Below are 19,105 nucleotides of genomic sequence, written 5' to 3'. Positions count from 1 at the left end.
CTAACTGTCCAGAAGACAGTTAAGAGTAAGCCACGGCGTAATGGGTCTGGAGTCACAGGTAGGCCAGACCAGGTGAGGATGGCAGATTTCCTTTCCTAAAGGGGATTAGTGAACCCGGATGAGTTTTTTTTTCCCCCCAACAATTGACAATAGTTGCCTGGTCATCATTACAGACTTAATTCCAAACTTTTTTATTGAATTCAAACCTGAGTCCCCAGACTCTCTGGGTCTTGGGCTTAATAGTGTCGTATTAATACCATTCGGTCATCGGCTACCCTCCCCCCGCCCCATCTACTGCCAAAGCCCTCTGCCATGTCTTTGTTACATCTGGATAAGACTATTCCAATACTCTTTCATGCTCCTCCAGCTGCTCTCGCACATTCTACCTTCCACTAACTTTTGGTCTTTCAAAATTCTGCTGTCTGCTGTTCTAACTCAGACAAAGACTCATTTCCCTCATCACCCTTGTGCTTGCTGAGCTCGGCTGTCTCCCAGTTGAGAAAAGTCTTGACCACCCTTAAAATTCTCATTCTCATTTTAAAACCCCTCCATGTCCTTACTCCTTTCTAGCTCTGTAACCTCCAGTTCCACAACCCTCAGTGCATCTGTGTTCATCTCATTCTGGTCTCTTGAACATCCACAATTTTTACTATTTCACCAATGCTTTCAACTACCGAAGTCCTAGCCTCTCAAGTAACTCCCTAAAACTTTCTGCTGTCTATCTTGTTTTCCATTGTTAAAACCTACCCTTTTGGACTAACATCTGTTCATATTTTGTTTGATAAAACTTCTGTAAAGCATTTTGCGGTGTTTCACTGGATGTGTCACTGTGTATAGATGTGAAACAACAACAACGTTTTTCTGTCCCATCCTCACCCTGATATCCATGTAAGCAGTGAGCAACCTGACAAGAAACAAAACATAGAAATTGCAGGAGAGACTCAACAAGTCTGGCTGCGTCAGTGGAGAGAAAGCAGAGTCAACGTTCTAGGTCCAGTGACCCTTCCTCAGAACTCTAACAGGGAATATACCATGTATTGGTGCCCCCTAAGGATGCAGCCTTGGTGCATCTGAAAATATTGGCCTTTTAGGACCTTGTCTGGTCCTACTGAACGATCTCTTCCAAGGCGAAATAATAGTCAGTGTCAAAACTTTCTTGATTCTTCTGGCAAGGATCAGCCTCACTGCTATATGAATTCTAGAGTCTGGATCACCCCTCATTTCAGATTCGACTTGCCTGTTAAATTTTTTGAATGATAGCTTCAGGGAAATTATCAGAAATTCTGGCATTTATGTGGGTGAAGGAAGAGGAGGCAGCCAGCACTGTGAAACCTATGCATTGTATCTGCGTGCCAGAAAGATTGTGGGAATAAGTCATGCACATTTTTAACAAGTATGCAGGAACGCATAGCGGCTTCAAAAATTTCCGTCAAGTTGAAACTCCAGATGGCACACTTGCTTACCGATAGCATGCGCTCGGCTTGTCATTTAATGGACTTACTGTGGCTTTCTGAAGAAGTTGTACTGGCACATGATGGTGATGAAGAAGCCCACAAACCCTTCTATCGTCATGGCAACAAGGCCGCGTGTCACGATGTCCCATTCAAAAGGGGATTTCATCTTGCCAAACTGGCCTGCCAGGAGAAATCATACACAAGATCCACTCTGTTCTTTCTTCAATGACAACAGATCATATTGAAAATTAAAGCATCAAATTCACCAAGGCCTGCATTTGTGATCTCACCACCAACAGTGCCACAGTGCCCAAATGTCAACGAGAGGAAGAACGCCCACAGAGGTGAGGCCATGTCAAAGTTGATCTCAAGGTGAGTTAGAACCTTGAGCATGGCAGGGCAGAGACAGGGCTTTTATGCAGAAATGAATGCGATCACTCCCTTAATCCCTGGAAGTAGCTTTGCAGGCTACTTCGTGTTGATTAATTGATGGATAGGAGGTAGAGGTAGAGTCGGTATAGCCCCAGCAGACAATAGGCTGCTGTCTTATGAGGGAAAGGCGACTGGTGGTGGTTTAACCTGATGGTCACCACATCTGAGGACAGGGGGGAGAGGTTGAGAAGCAGAGTCCTTCATGGTATCCCCATGGTACAGAAATTGGAAATGCGCTGTTAGTATCACTCCCCAGCTGTTCAGCTAACTGGCCCTTGTAGGCAGATGAGAACGTACACAACAGCTTACAGTTACTGGTTGTAACTTTTTCAGCTGATTAATTATTGCCTGCCACCTTGATTGTTCACAAACAAGGATGAAACAACTAAGTGGAGTTTGATAATGGATTGCATTCATGCTCTCTGCAGGGACACACCCCACAGCACACAACCGAGTTGCAATTTGGCAAGAATCAAGGGTTACACGTGCAGAGAGAGAATGCAACCATTTAATGAGGTGACACAACATATCAGGCTACACACCTTGCTTTCCACCCTGTTATGGGACACATTAGGCACAGGGCGGGGCCCATGTTTCCTGTACTTCATTGTGCCAATGGTGGGGCCACTCAGATCAATTCTAGCAGTTTAAAAATAGATAATTAAACACTATTTGGCATTAAAGTCTAGGGAGATGGCAGTGGGAGGTTACGTAACATTCTTCCTGTCAGATCCATCCCATTTACACTGTGAAGTCGATTTTCCAGAAATAGAGACTTGTATTTGCTAGCATCCACCTTTCCTGAACTGTCTCAGCCATGTTTAAGACATGGTTAGGAACATGGATAGATTGGACTCATATATATTTAGTTACATTATTAGAAAACGCATTTGACATTTTGCCAGTCTGGGCTCGCTGGAGTGAAATAATGCAAGTTTGTGAGGTCTGCCTTAGCTGATTTGCTGCAAGCCCTTCATTCATTCCCTTGGCACTTAATCCAAATGGTCAAGCATGGTTGCTCAGTAGTTAGCACTGCTGCCTCACAGTGTCAGGGATGCACATTCAATTCCACCCTCGGGCGACTATCTGTGTAGAGTTTGCATGTTCTTCCTGTGTCTGTGTGGGTTTCCTTCAGGTACTCCAGTTTCCTTCCACAATTCAAAGTTGAGCGGGTGAAGTGGACTGGCGATGGGAAATGCAGGGATACAGCGATACAGGGATAAGGCGTTGGATCTGGGTGGGATACTCTTTGGAGGGGTGGCGTGGATCCAATGGGCTGAATGTCCAGCTTCCACACTTACGGGATTCTTCAAACGTGAGCACAATGCCCTCAGTTCCCATCGACCAAGTTTATGGCAGCAAAACATCAGCTCTTAGTACATTCAGAGATACTAAGAACTGCCGATGCTGGAGTCAGACATAACACAGTGTGGAGCAGGAAGGACACAGCAGGCCAGACAGCATCGGAGGGACAGGAAAGTTGATGTTTTGGGCTGGGACCTGAAATGTCAACTTTCCTGTTCCTCTGATGCTGCCAGGCTTGCTGTGTTCCTCCAGCTCCACACTGTGTTATAGCTATTAGTACATTATCCACTTTTAATGGCCACTTGATTAGTCTTCAATTATAGACAGGCAAGATTCACCAGCTATACAGATTTTTCTTTGGTGAGTTACCAATTAAGCAGTAACGTTTGCCCTCTCTGATGAAGGGTCTAGGCCCGAAACGTCAGCTTTTGTGCTCCTGAGATGCTGCTTGGCCTGCTGTGTTCATCCAGCCTCACATTATCTTGGAATCTCCAGCATCTGCAGTTCCCATTATCTTTGCTCAATATATGTGATTAGTTGTTGAATACAGAATGCAGAATACAAAATAGCTTCTCTGGTCAGGGATTTTGTATAAAATAGCAACTTGACCTTGTTAACAGCTTATTACACTGAATACAAAAATGTTCATAAAACACACAGTTTAAATATATTAATCATTATGGAGGAGTTACTTATATTGGTTAGAATGGTAGCATCACTAATTTGCTCCCATTTCTCTCTGCACTCTCACCTACAGTCACAGCCTGTTCTGTATTCCGACCAAATATCCTTCTCTTCTAATCAATGCAGAGTTTTTCTCTGTCTCTCTCCTCTTTACGTATGCTTACGTTCCTGCTGTATAACAAGTTTTACAAGCGTCAGCTTTGTTCTAATGTTAGGAGCTTACTGTTGTTTGTAGCCACTTCTGCCAAGCTAGTTGCTGTGCTGATTGTGCTAAACCCATCTCAAGGGCTTAGTTCTGCCTTTACCTTACAACTGCCCCTTTCTGTACAGCAAAGATATAGCAGAAACTTCAATAAACAATGGTGTGTAAACCAATGATTCTCAATGACACAAGCGGCACTGGGGTGAGCTCTTGTCGGCACTGTGCAAACCATCTCAATCCCAAAATCTATTAACAAAAGCAGATGCCTCTACTGAAAGAGGCCCTTAAATGGCATTATTGGGTATTGATGCATACCATGGTCAAAAAGTCCTTCTCCAGTCACCATCCTTTCTAATGGTCAACCAATAGCCTGGACTAACACTTTCATATTTACCTATTTTTGCATAGTATTCATTGATGTACTCGTTGTAAGCCATTTCCATCAGTCCATGGCCCAGATTATAATTTGGAAAGATGAGGAAACAGGATTTCAGGTAGCTATTCACAGCCTTCAGGTCCTGCAAAGACACAGTCAAGAAGATATACGTTACTGGAAACGCATCTATCAATGGAAACAAATACATGGCTTATTGTAAAAACCATTATTGTCCAAAAACAAATGAAAAGACTCTCAACTTACATGTTAAAGAACACACACAATACTGTTTAATTTTATATTTTAACGAAGAGCTACCATAGTGTGATTATCCTCTTCCATTTATTTTCATAGCTGGTAATATTTATCTTTGAACTATCTTGAGTGCCTTCCGAAACCTCTCATTCCATAAGCTAAATATATAAATGGCAAATGCAGGTGCCCAGCAATGTGCTGTCTGAGGCCAGGAATAACACAACATTTTGCATACCCATGACGGACTGGGAGCAGAACCACTTTTCCTTTTAATGTAAAGATGCGATGTCACCAAGGAGCCCTCTATCACTGTCAAGGCAGTGAAAAAAGAAAATCTGAATTGTTCACATAATGGTCATTGAATCTACATTTTCCATTTCATTTCCTGAAGCCTTTGATAGCTCAGCCATAGAGTCACTGAGTTGTACAGCACAGAGACAGACCCTTCAGTCCAACTTGTCCGTTACCAGATACCCTAAATAAGTCAAGTCCCATTTGCCAGCATTTGGCCCATATCCCTTTAAACCCTTCGTATTCATATACCCATCCAGGTGCCTTTCAAATGTTCCAATCATACCACAAATTCCTCTGGCAGCTCATTCCATTCGCACACCACTCTTTGCCTGAAGGAGTTGCCCCTCAGGTCCTATTTAAATCTTGCCCGTCTCACCTTAAACCTACGCCCTCTAGTTTTGGACTTCCCCTCCGGAGGAAAAAGACCTTGGCTCCTCACCCTATCCATGTCCCTCACGATTTTTTAAATCTCCGTAGTGTCACCCCTCAGCCTTCAGGGAAAATAGCCCCAGCGTCTTCAGCCCTTTCCTATAGCTCAAATCCTCCAAACCCAGCAACATTGTTGAAAACATTTTCTGCACCCTTTTGAGTTTAGCAACATCTTTCCTACAGCAGGGAGACCAGAGTTGAATGTAGTATTCCAAGTGTGACCTTGTGACCATCCTTCATAGTTTATCATTGAGAGTGATTGTCAGCGACAGATGTAGGGATATAGCCAATCACAGTCTTCATTTGTGGCCTGATCCTATACAATTTCATCCCATAAAGGACTTTAAGTGAACCTGACTGGTCTTTGTAACAATCGACAGTGGTTCCGCAAATGCCCTTCAGATAGCATTTTTAGAATTTCTGACTGAATTCACTGTCTGCCATGGTGGGATTTGAACCCAGAACACTAGCCTAGAGCTCTGGATTACTAATCCTGTGACATTGCCATTACATCATCACCCTGGTATCCTTCATTTGGGTGGTGTCTTTGCTGTGTTGGATATCATTGTTTAATCAAAAGCTGCCGATTAAACCGCAGAATAATCAACAGCTACCTGTTTACTTCCTCCCTTCTCGGTATCCAAGGCTCCAGACACACCTTACAGATGAAGCAGCACTCTACCTGCTCTTCACTCCATCTAGTCTATTGCATTCAAGACTCACTACGTGGTGTCCTCTACAACAGGGAACTGAAACAAAGACTGGGTGACTGCTTTGCGGAACGCCTATGCTCCGTCTAAAAATTACCCCGAGCCTCTGGCTGTCTGTCACTTCAACGCACCACTGTGTTCCCTGGCCATCAGCTCTGCCTCAGGCTTGGTCCAGTAAGGCTCAGCGCAAGCTGGAAAAACTGCACCTCATTTTCCGCCAGGGAACCCTGCAGCCCTCTGGATTCAACATCCAGTTCAATAATCTTGGAACCTGAACACCTCCGTCCATATCCTTTACCCACCCTCACACCCCTGGCTCTGTCTTGACATGGGCTGCTTTGAGCACAACCAACCCATTCTCACCCACTTATGATCTCCATTACCAGTTTCTCTTCATCCTTGGCAGACTATCAACTGCCCTTTTGCCAGCCTAGCTGTTGTTCTCTCCCTCTGGGCTCCATCTCCACCAATCTGATCACTCCTTTCACCCCCACTCCCTCCCTTATATACCACCTTTTCTCAGCTACTCTAAGTTCTAAGTAGGGTCACTGGACCCATAATGTTGACTCTCCTTTCTCTGCCAGACCTGCTGAGTTCCTCCAGAAATTTCTGCTTTGGCTTCAGATTTCCAGCAAATGCACTTCTTGGTTTTCTGTTATCATTCAACGTATGGTGCCTGCAATCGAAGGCGAAATAAAAACTGAAAGAACTCTGAATGTTGTAAATCAGGAATAAACACAGAAATTACTGGAAAAGGTCAGCAGGTCTGGCAACATCTGTGAAGAGAAATCAGAGTTAACGTTTCGGGTTCAGTGACCCTTCCTCAGAACTGGCAGCAATTTCTGCTTCTGTTATATATGAAGGCAAGGCTGATTGTGATGGAGGATTTAATATGGTGGAAGACACTTGTGGCCAAGGTAATTTAGGGTTCATTGTTTCAATTTTGTGTTTTGTTCACATTCACGGATTGGACAGTATGCCTGTCCATTTGGAGAGAGTCCTATCAGTTTTACAGCTACAACTATTTCTGGAGAAGTCCCATCACCATTACCGCCTCTTTGAAGCAATCAAGAAAGACCAACAATATATTGAAAAAAAAAAGAATGCGGATACTGGAAATGAGAAACCAAAAGAGAAACTATGGAAAAACTCAGCCAGTCTGGCAGCACCTGTAGACAGAAAGCAGAGCTAACATTTTGGGTCCAGTGACCCTTTTTCAGAACGTCAACAATATGCACCCTTGTCAGTAATGGGCACAGTTTAGAAATTCAACAATGACAACATACAGCCCTTGAACAGAAACAAAACCAATAATTCTACACACTACATATGCTCGCTTACAAACGGTATTTTTGGGACCAACGTTTTAAAACAAAAGCTAAGGGTTCAATTTTTCTATGAGTAATGTTTTCAGGCATTGACGTGCATGATTGATTTGAGCCCAAGTGAAAGGCAGAAAGGGTCATCACAATTGAATAATGTTTAAAAAACACAAAAAATTAATAACTAATTCACAATACAATCACTTTCCACAAGTTGAATAAATAAAAAAACTCAAACGCAGAAATGTTGTAAGCTCTGACTTACTAGTATGCATCTTCATTAGGCTTAATACATTTACAATGATATAAATTGCTAACATCTACAGGATCATACTCTGGTTCTGACATTTTTGGACCTTGATAGCTGAAATACAAGGGTTCACTTTTATATGATGTGTATGTCAAATTAGTTTCTTAATCCAAAATAATGATGGGATTGACCTTTACAAAAGATCGACTCATGCATATGTGTATGGCTTGACTCATACATGTCCGTACAGGTTTAGTATCCAAGACGAATGGGAGGTCACAAGATCCAAATATAATAACACCAGCATCAGAAGTAACATAATCAACATCACAAGTGAGTAGAAGCAGGCTATAATCTGAGAGAGAGGCTGATTGCTAACCACTTGACCTTTGCTCTCCAACTTACTCCCTGTGGGAAATATATCTGAAAGGAAAGGGCAGGAGAAGATAGAATTTTGCATGATTCAAACACCCACCTTGTCATGTTCAAAAAGTTGAAGCAAGAATGTAGCAACTGTTGCTGTGATACCAATGAAGAGGTTGATGACAATCAAGAAGACATAGGCTGTACTGGGAACCTCAAACCAGAAGGAGGCTGGATACATGATTGGCGTGATTGACCAACTGTAAAGCAAGCACCGAAAGTGAAGATCAGTGATCATGCCCCTGCTTTCCGAGTTTATGCTTCTCCCTCTTTTCATGGACATGATGGGGCCAAACGGCCCCCTTCTCTGCTGTATCATTTCTGTGCTTCAATGGTTCTATCACAGAACATTCCCCACTAAGACAGTCTGGGAAGTTGCCCAGTGCCACTGATGACATTCTGCAATTAAAATGAGACCTGACTTTCCCTCTTTTCTTAAATAGAAGCTTCTTGGTCCCACCCAGTCACAATAGATAAGGTAATTTAAGTATTCACTGGGTTGAATAACGTTGCAAAGCACTTTTTACTGTCCTGTGGTCCAAAACATTGCCAGATCAGTGCTCTGTGCCACCTCGATATGAGTGTGTGTGTAAAGGATGTGAATAAAACCAACAGGTTCCCTACAGAGCCAGAAACAGAATTATGCTGAGCACTCTCAAGTACGTGTACTGGCACTGAATGAAATGGGGATAACAGGACAAGTTTAAGCCCAATGGTTAAGTATAGATGTTTATCAGACAGATTGAGAGTTCAACCTGAAGACCGTGGAGGACAGTGCAGCACAATGTTATTATCCTGGCAATTGACTATGGTCAAGTTGCTAAGTAACTGATACAAAACAGCGAATAACTTAACACATAACAAAAAGGCAGCTCCATGTAACAGGAAACAAACCCAACACCAAATTCTTAAAATCCTCCTTTCACAGGTTGGCACAACATTGAGGGCCAAAGGGCCTGTACTGCGCTGTAGTGTTCTATGTTCTATTTTCAACTCCAATGATTGCCATTGGTGAGCCAGTCATTCTCCACATTACATTTCTAAGTTAATTAACTTGATGCTACCCACAATCTGTGCTCTCTTTAAGGCACCAATCATTCCCCTGATATTTCTTATTGAGAGGAATTCTGTGTGCAGACGTATGAAACTAAATGTGACGCTCCCAGCCATTCACAGACAGATCAATATGAATAAATGGCCAGAGTCAGAAGTGACAATGCAACACTTTAGAAAGGGTAAGTTTGGTGATAATTATGCACTATTGTAACAATTATTGCTTTGGAAAATGCTTATTTATAATGTGTCATTGTAAATTGTTTAATGAAAATAATTTCAAACAAAAGGAGATTAGAGTTTAAACAACAATCCTTGTGTCTCTTCTTAAAATCCTTTCATAGAGTCAAACAGCATGGAAACAGACCCTCATGGGATGTGAAAATCATTGGCTGGCCAGCACTTATTGTCTATTCCTAAGTGCGTTGGAGAAGGTGGCGGTGAGCTGTCATCCCTTGGGCTACATCAATACCATCAATGCTGTAAGGAAGGGTCTTCCAAGATTTTGATCCAATTACATTGAAGGATTAGTGATATAGTTTCAATTAGGATAGTATATGAATCGAAGGGGAAATTGCAGATGGTGGTGTTCCTATGCATCTGTTGTTCTTGTCTTCCCAGGAGGTAGAAGTCATGGGTTTGGAAGGTGCTATTGAAGGAGCCACTGCAGTGCATTTTGCAGGGCAGGAATATCGAAAATGATGGATGAGGTGTCAGTCAAGCAGGTTGCTGTGTCCTGAATGATGTAAAACTTCTAGAGTGGAGTTGGAGCTGCACTCATCCAGACAAGATCAGAGTATTTCGTAACACTTTGACTTGTGCCTTGTGGATGGTGGATATGCTTTGGGGAAACAAAAGGGGAGTTAGTTGTTGCAGGTTTTCTTACCTCTGATCTGCTGTTATAGCCACAGTATTTATATGGCTAGTCCAATTCAGTTTCTGTCAATAAAACCTCCAGGATATTGATAGTGGAGCTCAGCAATGATAAAGCCACTGAATGTCAAGGGGCAAACATCAAATTCTCTCTTGTTAGAGGTTGTCATTGCCACTTGATACTTTTCATCCCAAACATGGATATTATCCTGGTCTTGCCACATTTCAGTATAGACTGATTAGTACCTGAGCAGTTATGAAGGGTGCTTAATGTTGAGCAATCATATCATTTCTGACCTTATAGTGGCAGGAGAGTTATTGATGAAGCAGTTGAAGATGTCTGGGCCTAGGACACCATATTGAGAAACTTCTGCAAAGATGTCCTGAAATGGTTGACTTCCAACAAACTTCTTTTGAGCTTGATGTGACTTAAACAAGTAGGTAGCTTATACCAGATCACCCAGCTCTAATTTTTATAAGGCTCCTTGATGTCAAACTTGGTCAAGTTCTGCCTTGATGTCAACAACAGTCACTCTCATCCAATCTCTGGGGTTTAGTTATCCTGTCCACATTTGGAGTGAGGCTTTAATGATGTCAGGAACAAGTGGTGCTGGCATGAGCGAAATTGAGCCACAGTGAGCAAGTTATTCCTTTGCACGTTCTATTTGATATTACTGTCGATGACTATCTCCATCACTTTTGCTGATGTTTGAGAGTACAATGATAGTGCAGCAACTGGTTGGATTGAATGGATTCTGCTTTTTGTGCACAGGACATAACTTTCCACACTGCCAGGAACATGCCAGTGTTGTAACTGTATTGGAACAGTTTGGTTCAGGGGACAGCTAGAATACAAGTCTACAGTACTATTGCCAGAACATTGTGAGGGTCTATACCTCTTATAGTATTCAGTGTCTTCAGCCATTTCTTTACATTATTTGGAATGAATCCAATTGGATGAAGACTGACATCTGTAATACTGATGGCCTCAGGAGAAGGTTGAGATGGATCATCCACTTGCCACTATTAGCTAAAGGAGGATATATGCGCTCTAATCTTATCTTTTGCATTAGTTTCTGGGCTTCTCCATCAGTGAGGTTGGGGGTGCCTGTGGAGCCTTCAAAAATTTAATGCTTTTCTTTCATTGCCCTTCATTCAAGACTGAACTTAGATTTGGTCTAAGTAAAAACCGAAAGAACTGCTGATGTATAAATCACGAACAAAAACAAAGTTGCTGGAAAAGCTCAGCAGGTCTGGCAGCATCTGTGGTGGAGAAAACAGAGTTAACGTTTCGGCTCCAGTGACCCTGGAAGGGTCACCGGACCCGAAACGTTAACTTAGATTTGGTCTGTTGGTTATGCGTTCACCTTGTTCTGTCTATTTCATGCTTCTGCTGTTTGGCACACAAGCACACCTGCGCTGTGGTTTCAACAGATTGATACTTCATTTTTAGATGTGCTCCAGGTGCATTTCCTCCTGCACTTATATTGAAGCAATGAAATTGCTGTTTCATCACTTTAACCTAGTATTATGGAGTTTTATTTCAGTTAAAGCCTTGATTCCACTTCTTGGTCTGGTCACAGGTATCAAAGTGAAAGGAAATTGGCATAAAAACTGTGCCTTTCCGATAATACAAATTATGATGGAATTTAATAATCACCTGATCTGCTGTTGGCATGAAACAAATTATGTAAAATAAATTAACATTTATATGAACTTGACTGTGCCAATTTAGATCCGGACTGTCGGTTATGCATTATCAAACTTTAAAAAAAATGGATGCAACTAACAATGGCTTGTACTTCTGCGTCAATTCTCTCAGTTGGATGGTTCACAGTAGATAAATTGAAGGGGAAATGCACTACTTTAACTGAACTACAGGTACATTCTTTCCTGGTTATTATCGTTGGAATTCAATATCTCTGGATGGGAAAGCAATTACTATCTCTTGTTTTTGTTAACACACCATTCCATTAAACCAGACCTCTCTTCTCCATGAAAGAGTTTGCTTTGTTTCTTTTAAAGATCATTTACCACACCCAGGTCATGTTTACAATCTGACTGCTTGCTCTTTTTCAGAAATAAAACTGGCTTGAACTGCACCTACTTTTGGCACAAATCACTGAATCAAAATAAAACTGAAAGGAACTTTAAAGGTATTTTTGGAAGATTACATTTTCTTCATAAACTTGTAAGAATTTCACCTGCCAAACAGAACCATCTCAGCTCGGTACCCAAGGAGCCTACACACTCATTAAAGTTTGCTCTCTTTGATAGTTTCCAGTCAAAAATCTTTGAAAACATGCCAGTGTGTTTAATAGTGCTCATAGGTGGAAATTGATCCAACTGGGGGGGGGAAGGGATGGTTACCAGAGGACACATTATAACATATGAAACAGGACCATTAATGCATCATTCAGTCCCTCTAAGCTGCTCTACCATTTGATGAAGTTATGACTGATCTGCTTGTGGCCTCAGCTTTATTTTCTTGTTTCACCCTATATACCTTTAGAATCCTGATTAGTAAGGATGCCAATGTAACTTTACCCTAAAACTATTCAACAACCTAACCTCACTACTCTTTAGGGAAAAGAACGTTACTAAATTTCAATGTTCTCAAAGAAAAGAATCCTCCTCTTCTCCATCTTCAATGTCTCTTTCATCTGTGCCCCCTCATTTGCTCTCTTTAATATGGGGATATAATCTCTCGACTTAGAGTCTGTCAAAAGCCCACAGAATGTTATATATTTCAGGAAAAAAAAGACCAGCTCTTATTCATCTCAGCTCAAATGGATACAACCTACCCTCATGAAGAAACCTACCTATGCCTGGGGTCAGTTGACTGAACCTTCTCTGAATTGCTCTGAATACAATTATATCCCTTCTTAAGTGAGTAGACCAAGACTGTACACCGTATTCTAGATTTGGGCTGACCAATGCTCTGTGCAACTGTAGCAAAACTTCTTTATTTAACATCAGAAACTAAAACAGAAGTTGCAAGAAAAGTTCAGCAGATCTGGCAGCATCTGTGAAGAGAAATCAGAACTAACGCTTCGGGTCTGGTGATTCTTTCTCAGAATTGACGGTAGTGAGGAAAATGCCAGTGAGGAAAATGCCAGTGGGGAACGGGGTAAGAAAATGTGATAGTGAATAGCTGCAATTGGAGACATTCGGCTATTCACCTTCCTAGTCAAACCGCTATTCTACTCCTGCGTCTGTCCAACAGCTCTTGTCTTTCTATGGGCTCTATCCCCACCTATCATTTACTCCTTTCCCGCTTCCGCCACCCCATCTTCTGCATATAAACTGACATCTTCCTAGTCACCATCAGTTCTGAGGAAGAGTCACCAGACCTGAGACATTAGCTCCGATGTCCCTTCACAGATGCTGCCAGATTTGCTGAGTTTTTCCAGCAATTTCTGTTTTATTTTTGATTTACAGCAACCGCAATTCTTTTGTTCTTATTCCTTATTTATTTGCTCCATTCTAGCTAGATGTGGTGGTTTGACACAGATTTCTTAGGTGGCTGGGGCTCTGTAACACAGCTGGGAAATAAAAAGGCGGCACAAATGTCCACAGAAAGGAGGCAATTAAATTTAGTGCACAAATAAAAACTACCGACTCTTTACGCAATCAAAAACACGAACTGTTAAGACTCAAGTATTTAACGTTACGTTTAAGACCTGAAGAATTTTTCCTGACTGATCAGGAATTACTGTTTCTCTGATTAAAACACACAATAGAACAGCTTCTTTTTAGGCAAATTCTCCCGTGACTCGTGGACTCTGGCGATGTCACAGGTTGAAGATTTGTTCAAAGTGATTTGGTTGAGTCTTTTTGATTTGTTAGGCTCCATTTCTCCTAAAGCTTGTTATGGGTACATGTGGTCAATGAACAGCCCATCCAAATTTGACCCTCAGCAACAAGTACCCATGAGCTACTTCCAGATGGAACGGTGTGTCTGGGCCAGCATTTTCAATCACACTTTCCAGCAAACAGGAATAGGAACACCGTCTATCTGGCGTGCAGCTTCTGCTGTCTGTCTGAGGTTAGTCGGGCCAGCACACAGTGGGAACCACCCAAGCTCCTTTGTTCTGTCCAGATTAGAAATAAAAAAATGACCACTCACAATCCGAGCCATAATACCTCTGGCTTTTATTGTTGGGGGGGGGGGTTGGAGCTTAAAAGTAGGGAAGTCTTGTTACAACTGTACAAGATGCTGGTGATGCTGTCCCCCAGAGCACTCCATTCAGTTTTGGTCCTGGTATTTAAGAAAGGATGCACTGACACTGGAGACAATGCAAAAAAGAGATGTACTAGGCTGATTCCTGAAATGAGGAGGTTAACTTGTCAAGAATAGCTAAACAGGTAGAGGCTTTATTCATTAAAGTTTAGAAGAATGAGGGATGATTTCATTGAAATAAGGTTTTGAGGAGGCTTGACAGGGTAGATGCTGAGAAAATGTTTCCACTACTGCAGGAATCTCAACATCTGGAACACAATTACAAAATAAGGGAACACTAATTTAAAATTGAGCTCTTCCCTAAGGTGGTAAATGCCCGGAATTCTCCACCTGAAACAGCTGTGGAGAGTTCATCACTGAAAATACTTAAAAAGGAGGCAGATAGATGTTTGAAGTAGAGGAGTCGAAGCCTATGAAGTGCTGGCATGAATGAGGCTGTGAGGTCTGGTGCTGATCAGCCTTGGATTTATAGACTCAAGCTTGGAGGGAGTTCTGAGGAATGGTCACCAGACCTGAAACAATATATCTGTTTTTTCCTTTATAGATGCTGCCTGATCTGCTGAGCTTTTCCAACAACATTGTTTTTGTTCCTGATTTACAGCATCTGCAGTTCTTTCAGTTTTTATTGAGAGAATGAGTGTTCTACTCTTCTGATTTCTTATAACACAATTGTTATTGGATTGTTGACTGAGAAATTAGAACTGGTACAAATTTGGTAGCAAAGTAATAAAAAAAGTGTCAGAATTTGTAATGCCATTGAGATCACATCTGAATAACGATTTCACCAAGGCTAATGATTCATTGCTCACTTAGTTTCCCGATGCGCAACTGTAGCGCTTGACTTACCCATACAGTAAGAAGAGCGAAAGCACTGCTGGAAAGTTGGTGGGTGATGTGTAGGCTGGCAGGTCAAACACAAAGAGAATGATGATACAGCAGGTCGCTGGTACCAGATAATTGAGCTGGAGATGGAGAAGCAGAGGACAAGGGAGAAAAAGCTGAATGAATGAATGAATGAATGAATCATTACTGAGGCGTTCATTTTGTCTGCTGAGAGAAAACATGGAGAATTATTAGGTTTCAAGATAATTAGCATCCATAGCTCAGGTCAGTTGTGTAAAAGCAAGGTCGTGGCTCACGTGGAATGCTACTTTGAGACATGCTGTTCTGGAAGCTATTTCAATTCCATTATGGTACAGTATTAGAATCTGTGGTGTGGCTCGTTACTTTGGAAAATATTCACTCTTTTGACTTTTTTTTGTCGTGAACTGTCAAGTCTTAGGATGATTGCTTAAATTGGATCCTTCCTTTCTTAGAGAACAAAACTTATTCTCACCATGTCCCAGACGTAGTTGGCCAGCCAGTAGATCACAGGGTCACAGCCACTGACAAACTGCAGGTGTTTTGCTTTGGTCGATTTCTCTGCCACCAGGAACACCACAAAGCTGGCCGGCACGAAGGACATGGCCACAATGATGAAGATGGCAATGACCACATCCGTGCCCTGCAGACTAAACACAATTCAAGACAAATAAAGCCTGAGAATTGATGAAATCAAACTACCAGCTCCACATTCCACCCGAGTTAATAATGGTTACCAATGCAATTTCTGAGCAGCGGGGTAACCAAGTCTAGCCAAGAGGAGAAGAAAATTACTGCAGATGCTGAAATATGTGCTGAAAACGAAAAATGCTGGAGATCATAATGGCTCAGGCAACATCCAGGAAGAGATGGCAAGCTAACATTTCATGTCTGGGTGACTCTCAGAGCTCTGATGAAGAGTCATCCAGACTCAAACATTAGCTTGCTGTCTCTCCATGGATGCTGCCTGACCCGCTGTGATTTCTAACAAAGAGTATGTTTCCATTTAGGTTCTTTAACATGGTATTTATAAATTAAAGGCCTGGCATAATTTGTTCTCAGTTACTTTGCATAGTGGGTGTAAGATTAGCTTTTAAACTTAAATTTTACATCTATTCTTGCAACACATGGCCTATCATAATAGGTAAAAGCAGGCATGAAGCGTATGCTAGAAGTATTCAAACTTTTCCCTAAATTGATACTCAATATCAATATACTCCTGTTCCAGAGCAGCCACTATCTTAATTTGCAAAAAACATTACCAACTACAAATAACAAAAACAGTCTCATCATTGCCAAGTATGATTTCTTTCCTTGGTGTGGGGCAAGAGAAATCATGTAGAAATGAATAAACCTACAGAGAAGAAAAAAAATTCAGAAAAACAGAACCCTCAAGACACAAGGCTGCGTACCTAGTCAGAAACAAATAGAAATGTGATAATCTCACAGATGTCTAGGGAAGTCCTTCTGGATATTCACAATTCATGCATCACAGTTTGCAAACTTACAGCATGATACATATTAAAAAATAATTCTTCTGGACAATGGCATGCTCATGACCTCTATTATTAAAAAGGGTTAACTACATGCACCCCCTCTTGTGGGTAACCATCGGTAGGGGGTCTAGGCCCGAAACGTCAGCCTTCCTGCTCCTCTGATGCTGCTTGGCCTGCTGTGTTCACCCAGCTCTTCACTTTGTTATCTCAGTAGGCACACACTGAATAGGCAATGTTATAGGGAAGCTGGGGATCTGCGGTTCCATAGCACAGGGCATTGAAGTGTTATCACACTGCATCTTTGCCCTTTTACCCACAACACAATAAAGGTTGCCTTGTGAGCCTCATATTACACTGACCATGTGGCAGGGCTCAGCTTTGATTTATTTAGACTAATGAGATAATTATAAGTGTGAATAGGAAACAGTATAAAGGAATTCTGGTGGTGAATGCCTGCAGCCCAGAATTGAATATTAAATGCAATGTAAACTCTTACAGGTAATCAAGAGATAAGCTGGCACTGGTCTTGTTCATTGGATGGTTCGTCACGGTGATCCCTACAAGACAAAAGGAGTACAATGACTAAAATTAGCATGGCGAAATCTTCTCAAACTACAAGAGTTAACTTGTGGAACAAAAATGCATGCTAACTCAATGCTAGAGCTACAAATCCGAGTCATTTCAAATCTGATGATTTGAGGCTTTTCTATCACGGGCAAAACAAATAAAACTTTAGATCTCTGCAAAGCCTTTCGCAGCCTAGAATCATCGAAGCATCCAAGCAATGTACATTAGTACAATAACTGACATCAGCACACTGAGCCCGGGCAAAGAGCAATATGCTGATAGCAGATAAAGTAGTTTTAGTGAATCAATTCTCTATGGCTTTTTAGAAAACAATAAGTTGCATTTCCACAGCGCCCATCATAACCTCTGGATATTCCAGGCATTTCATAGTTCATGCGGTACAATGAATGCCCACTCACTGTTGTAATAAAGGAAAACACAGCAGGGCCCCACAATGGGATAAGCGGATACATGCCTTGTTGTAATGATGTTGGTTGTGTAACATTGCCCAGGACTAACACTTCAATTCAGTAGTAAGTTTTCTATTTGTAACAAGGTTCCCCATGGAAGGCTCATTCAGAAGGTCAGGAGGAATGGGATACAGGGGAACTTAGCTGCTTGGATACAGAATTGGCTGGCCAACAGAAGACAGCGAGTGGTAGTAGAAGGAAAATATTCTGCCTGGAAGTCAGTGGTGAGTGGGGTTCCACAGGGCTCTGTCCTTGGGCCTCTACTGTTTGTAATTTTTATTAATGACTTGGACGAGGGAATTGAAGGATGGGTCAGCAAGTTTGCAGACGACACAAAGGTCGGAGGTGTCGTTGACAGTGTAGAGGGCTGTTGTAGGCTGCAGCGGGACATTGACAGGATGCAGAGATGGGCTGAGAGGTGGCAGATGGAGTTCAACCTGGATAAATGCGAGGTGATGCATTTTGGAAGGTCGAATTTGAAAGCTGAGTACAGGATTAAGGATAGGATTCTTGGCAGCGTGGAGGAACAGAGGGATCTTGGTGTGCAGATACATAGATCCCTTAAAATGGCCACCCAAGTGGACAGGGTTGTTAAGAAAGCATATGGTGTTTTGGCTTTCATTAACAGGGGGATTGAGTTTAAGAGTCGTGAGATCTTGTTGCAGCTCTATAAAACTTTGGTTAGACCGCACTTGGAATACTGCGTCCAGTTCTGGGCGCCCTATTATAGGAAAGATGTGGATGCTTTGGAGAGGGTTCAGAGGAGGTTTACCAGGATGCTGCCTGGACTGGAGGGCTTATCTTATGAAGAGAGGTTGACTGAGCTCGGTCTCTTTTCATTGGAGAAAAGGAGGAGGAGAGGGGACCTAATTGAGGTATACAAGATAATGAGAGGCATAGATAGAGTCGATAGCCAGAGACTATTTCCCAGGGCAGAAATGGCTAGCACGAGGGGTCATAGTTTTAAGCTGGTTGGTGGAAAGTATAGAGGGGATGTCAGAGGCAGGTTCTTTACGCAGAGAGTTGTGAGAGCATGGAATGCGTTGCCAGCAGCAGTTGTGGAAGCAAGGTCATTGGGGTCATTTAAGAGACTGCTGGACATGCATATGGTCACAGAAATTTGAGGGTGCATCCATGAGGATCAATGGTCGGCACAACATTGTGGGCTGAAGGGCCTGTTCTGTGCTGTACTGTTCTATGTTCTATGTTCTATGTTCTAACACTGCACACAATTTTGTCTTCTAAACAAACCAGGACGTTTAGTTCATTTTGCATATCCACAAAGTTCATACATCCACAGTTAGTCAATAACTGTTGGGATGAGACAATCTGAAACATTGTTAGTTATCAAGTTAGATACTTCAGAAACACTGGTATGGCTGTACTGAGTGGAACTCGACAACAGC

At 42.1% G+C, this 19,105-nt stretch overlaps 1 protein-coding gene across 7 annotated transcripts in view; it reads right to left on the bottom strand.

Annotated features, from left to right (window-relative positions):
* Positions 1–19,105, bottom strand: part of abca2 (ATP-binding cassette, sub-family A (ABC1), member 2) — a 508,939-nt gene that overhangs the window by 44,928 nt on the left and 444,906 nt on the right. For all 7 annotated transcript variants that reach the window (XM_059638365.1, XM_059638369.1, XM_059638363.1 and 4 more), the window contains 6 exons: positions 17,159–17,219; positions 15,642–15,816; positions 15,152–15,267; positions 8,189–8,336; positions 4,472–4,595; positions 1,502–1,634 (listed from right to left, as the gene is read on the bottom strand). In XM_059638365.1, the coding sequence (XP_059494348.1) occupies positions 1,502–1,634; positions 4,472–4,595; positions 8,189–8,336; positions 15,152–15,267; positions 15,642–15,816; positions 17,159–17,219 (757 nt within the window). The remainder of the gene's footprint in view (positions 1–1,501; positions 1,635–4,471; positions 4,596–8,188; positions 8,337–15,151; positions 15,268–15,641; positions 15,817–17,158; positions 17,220–19,105) is intronic.

Source organism: Stegostoma tigrinum, chromosome 29 (genome assembly GCF_030684315.1).
Source record: "Stegostoma tigrinum isolate sSteTig4 chromosome 29, sSteTig4.hap1, whole genome shotgun sequence".
In the NCBI taxonomy this organism is placed as follows: domain Eukaryota; kingdom Metazoa; phylum Chordata; class Chondrichthyes; order Orectolobiformes; family Stegostomatidae; genus Stegostoma; species Stegostoma tigrinum.
Note: the sequence above shows the minus strand (reverse complement) of the source record. Positions and strands in the feature narration are given on the sequence as shown.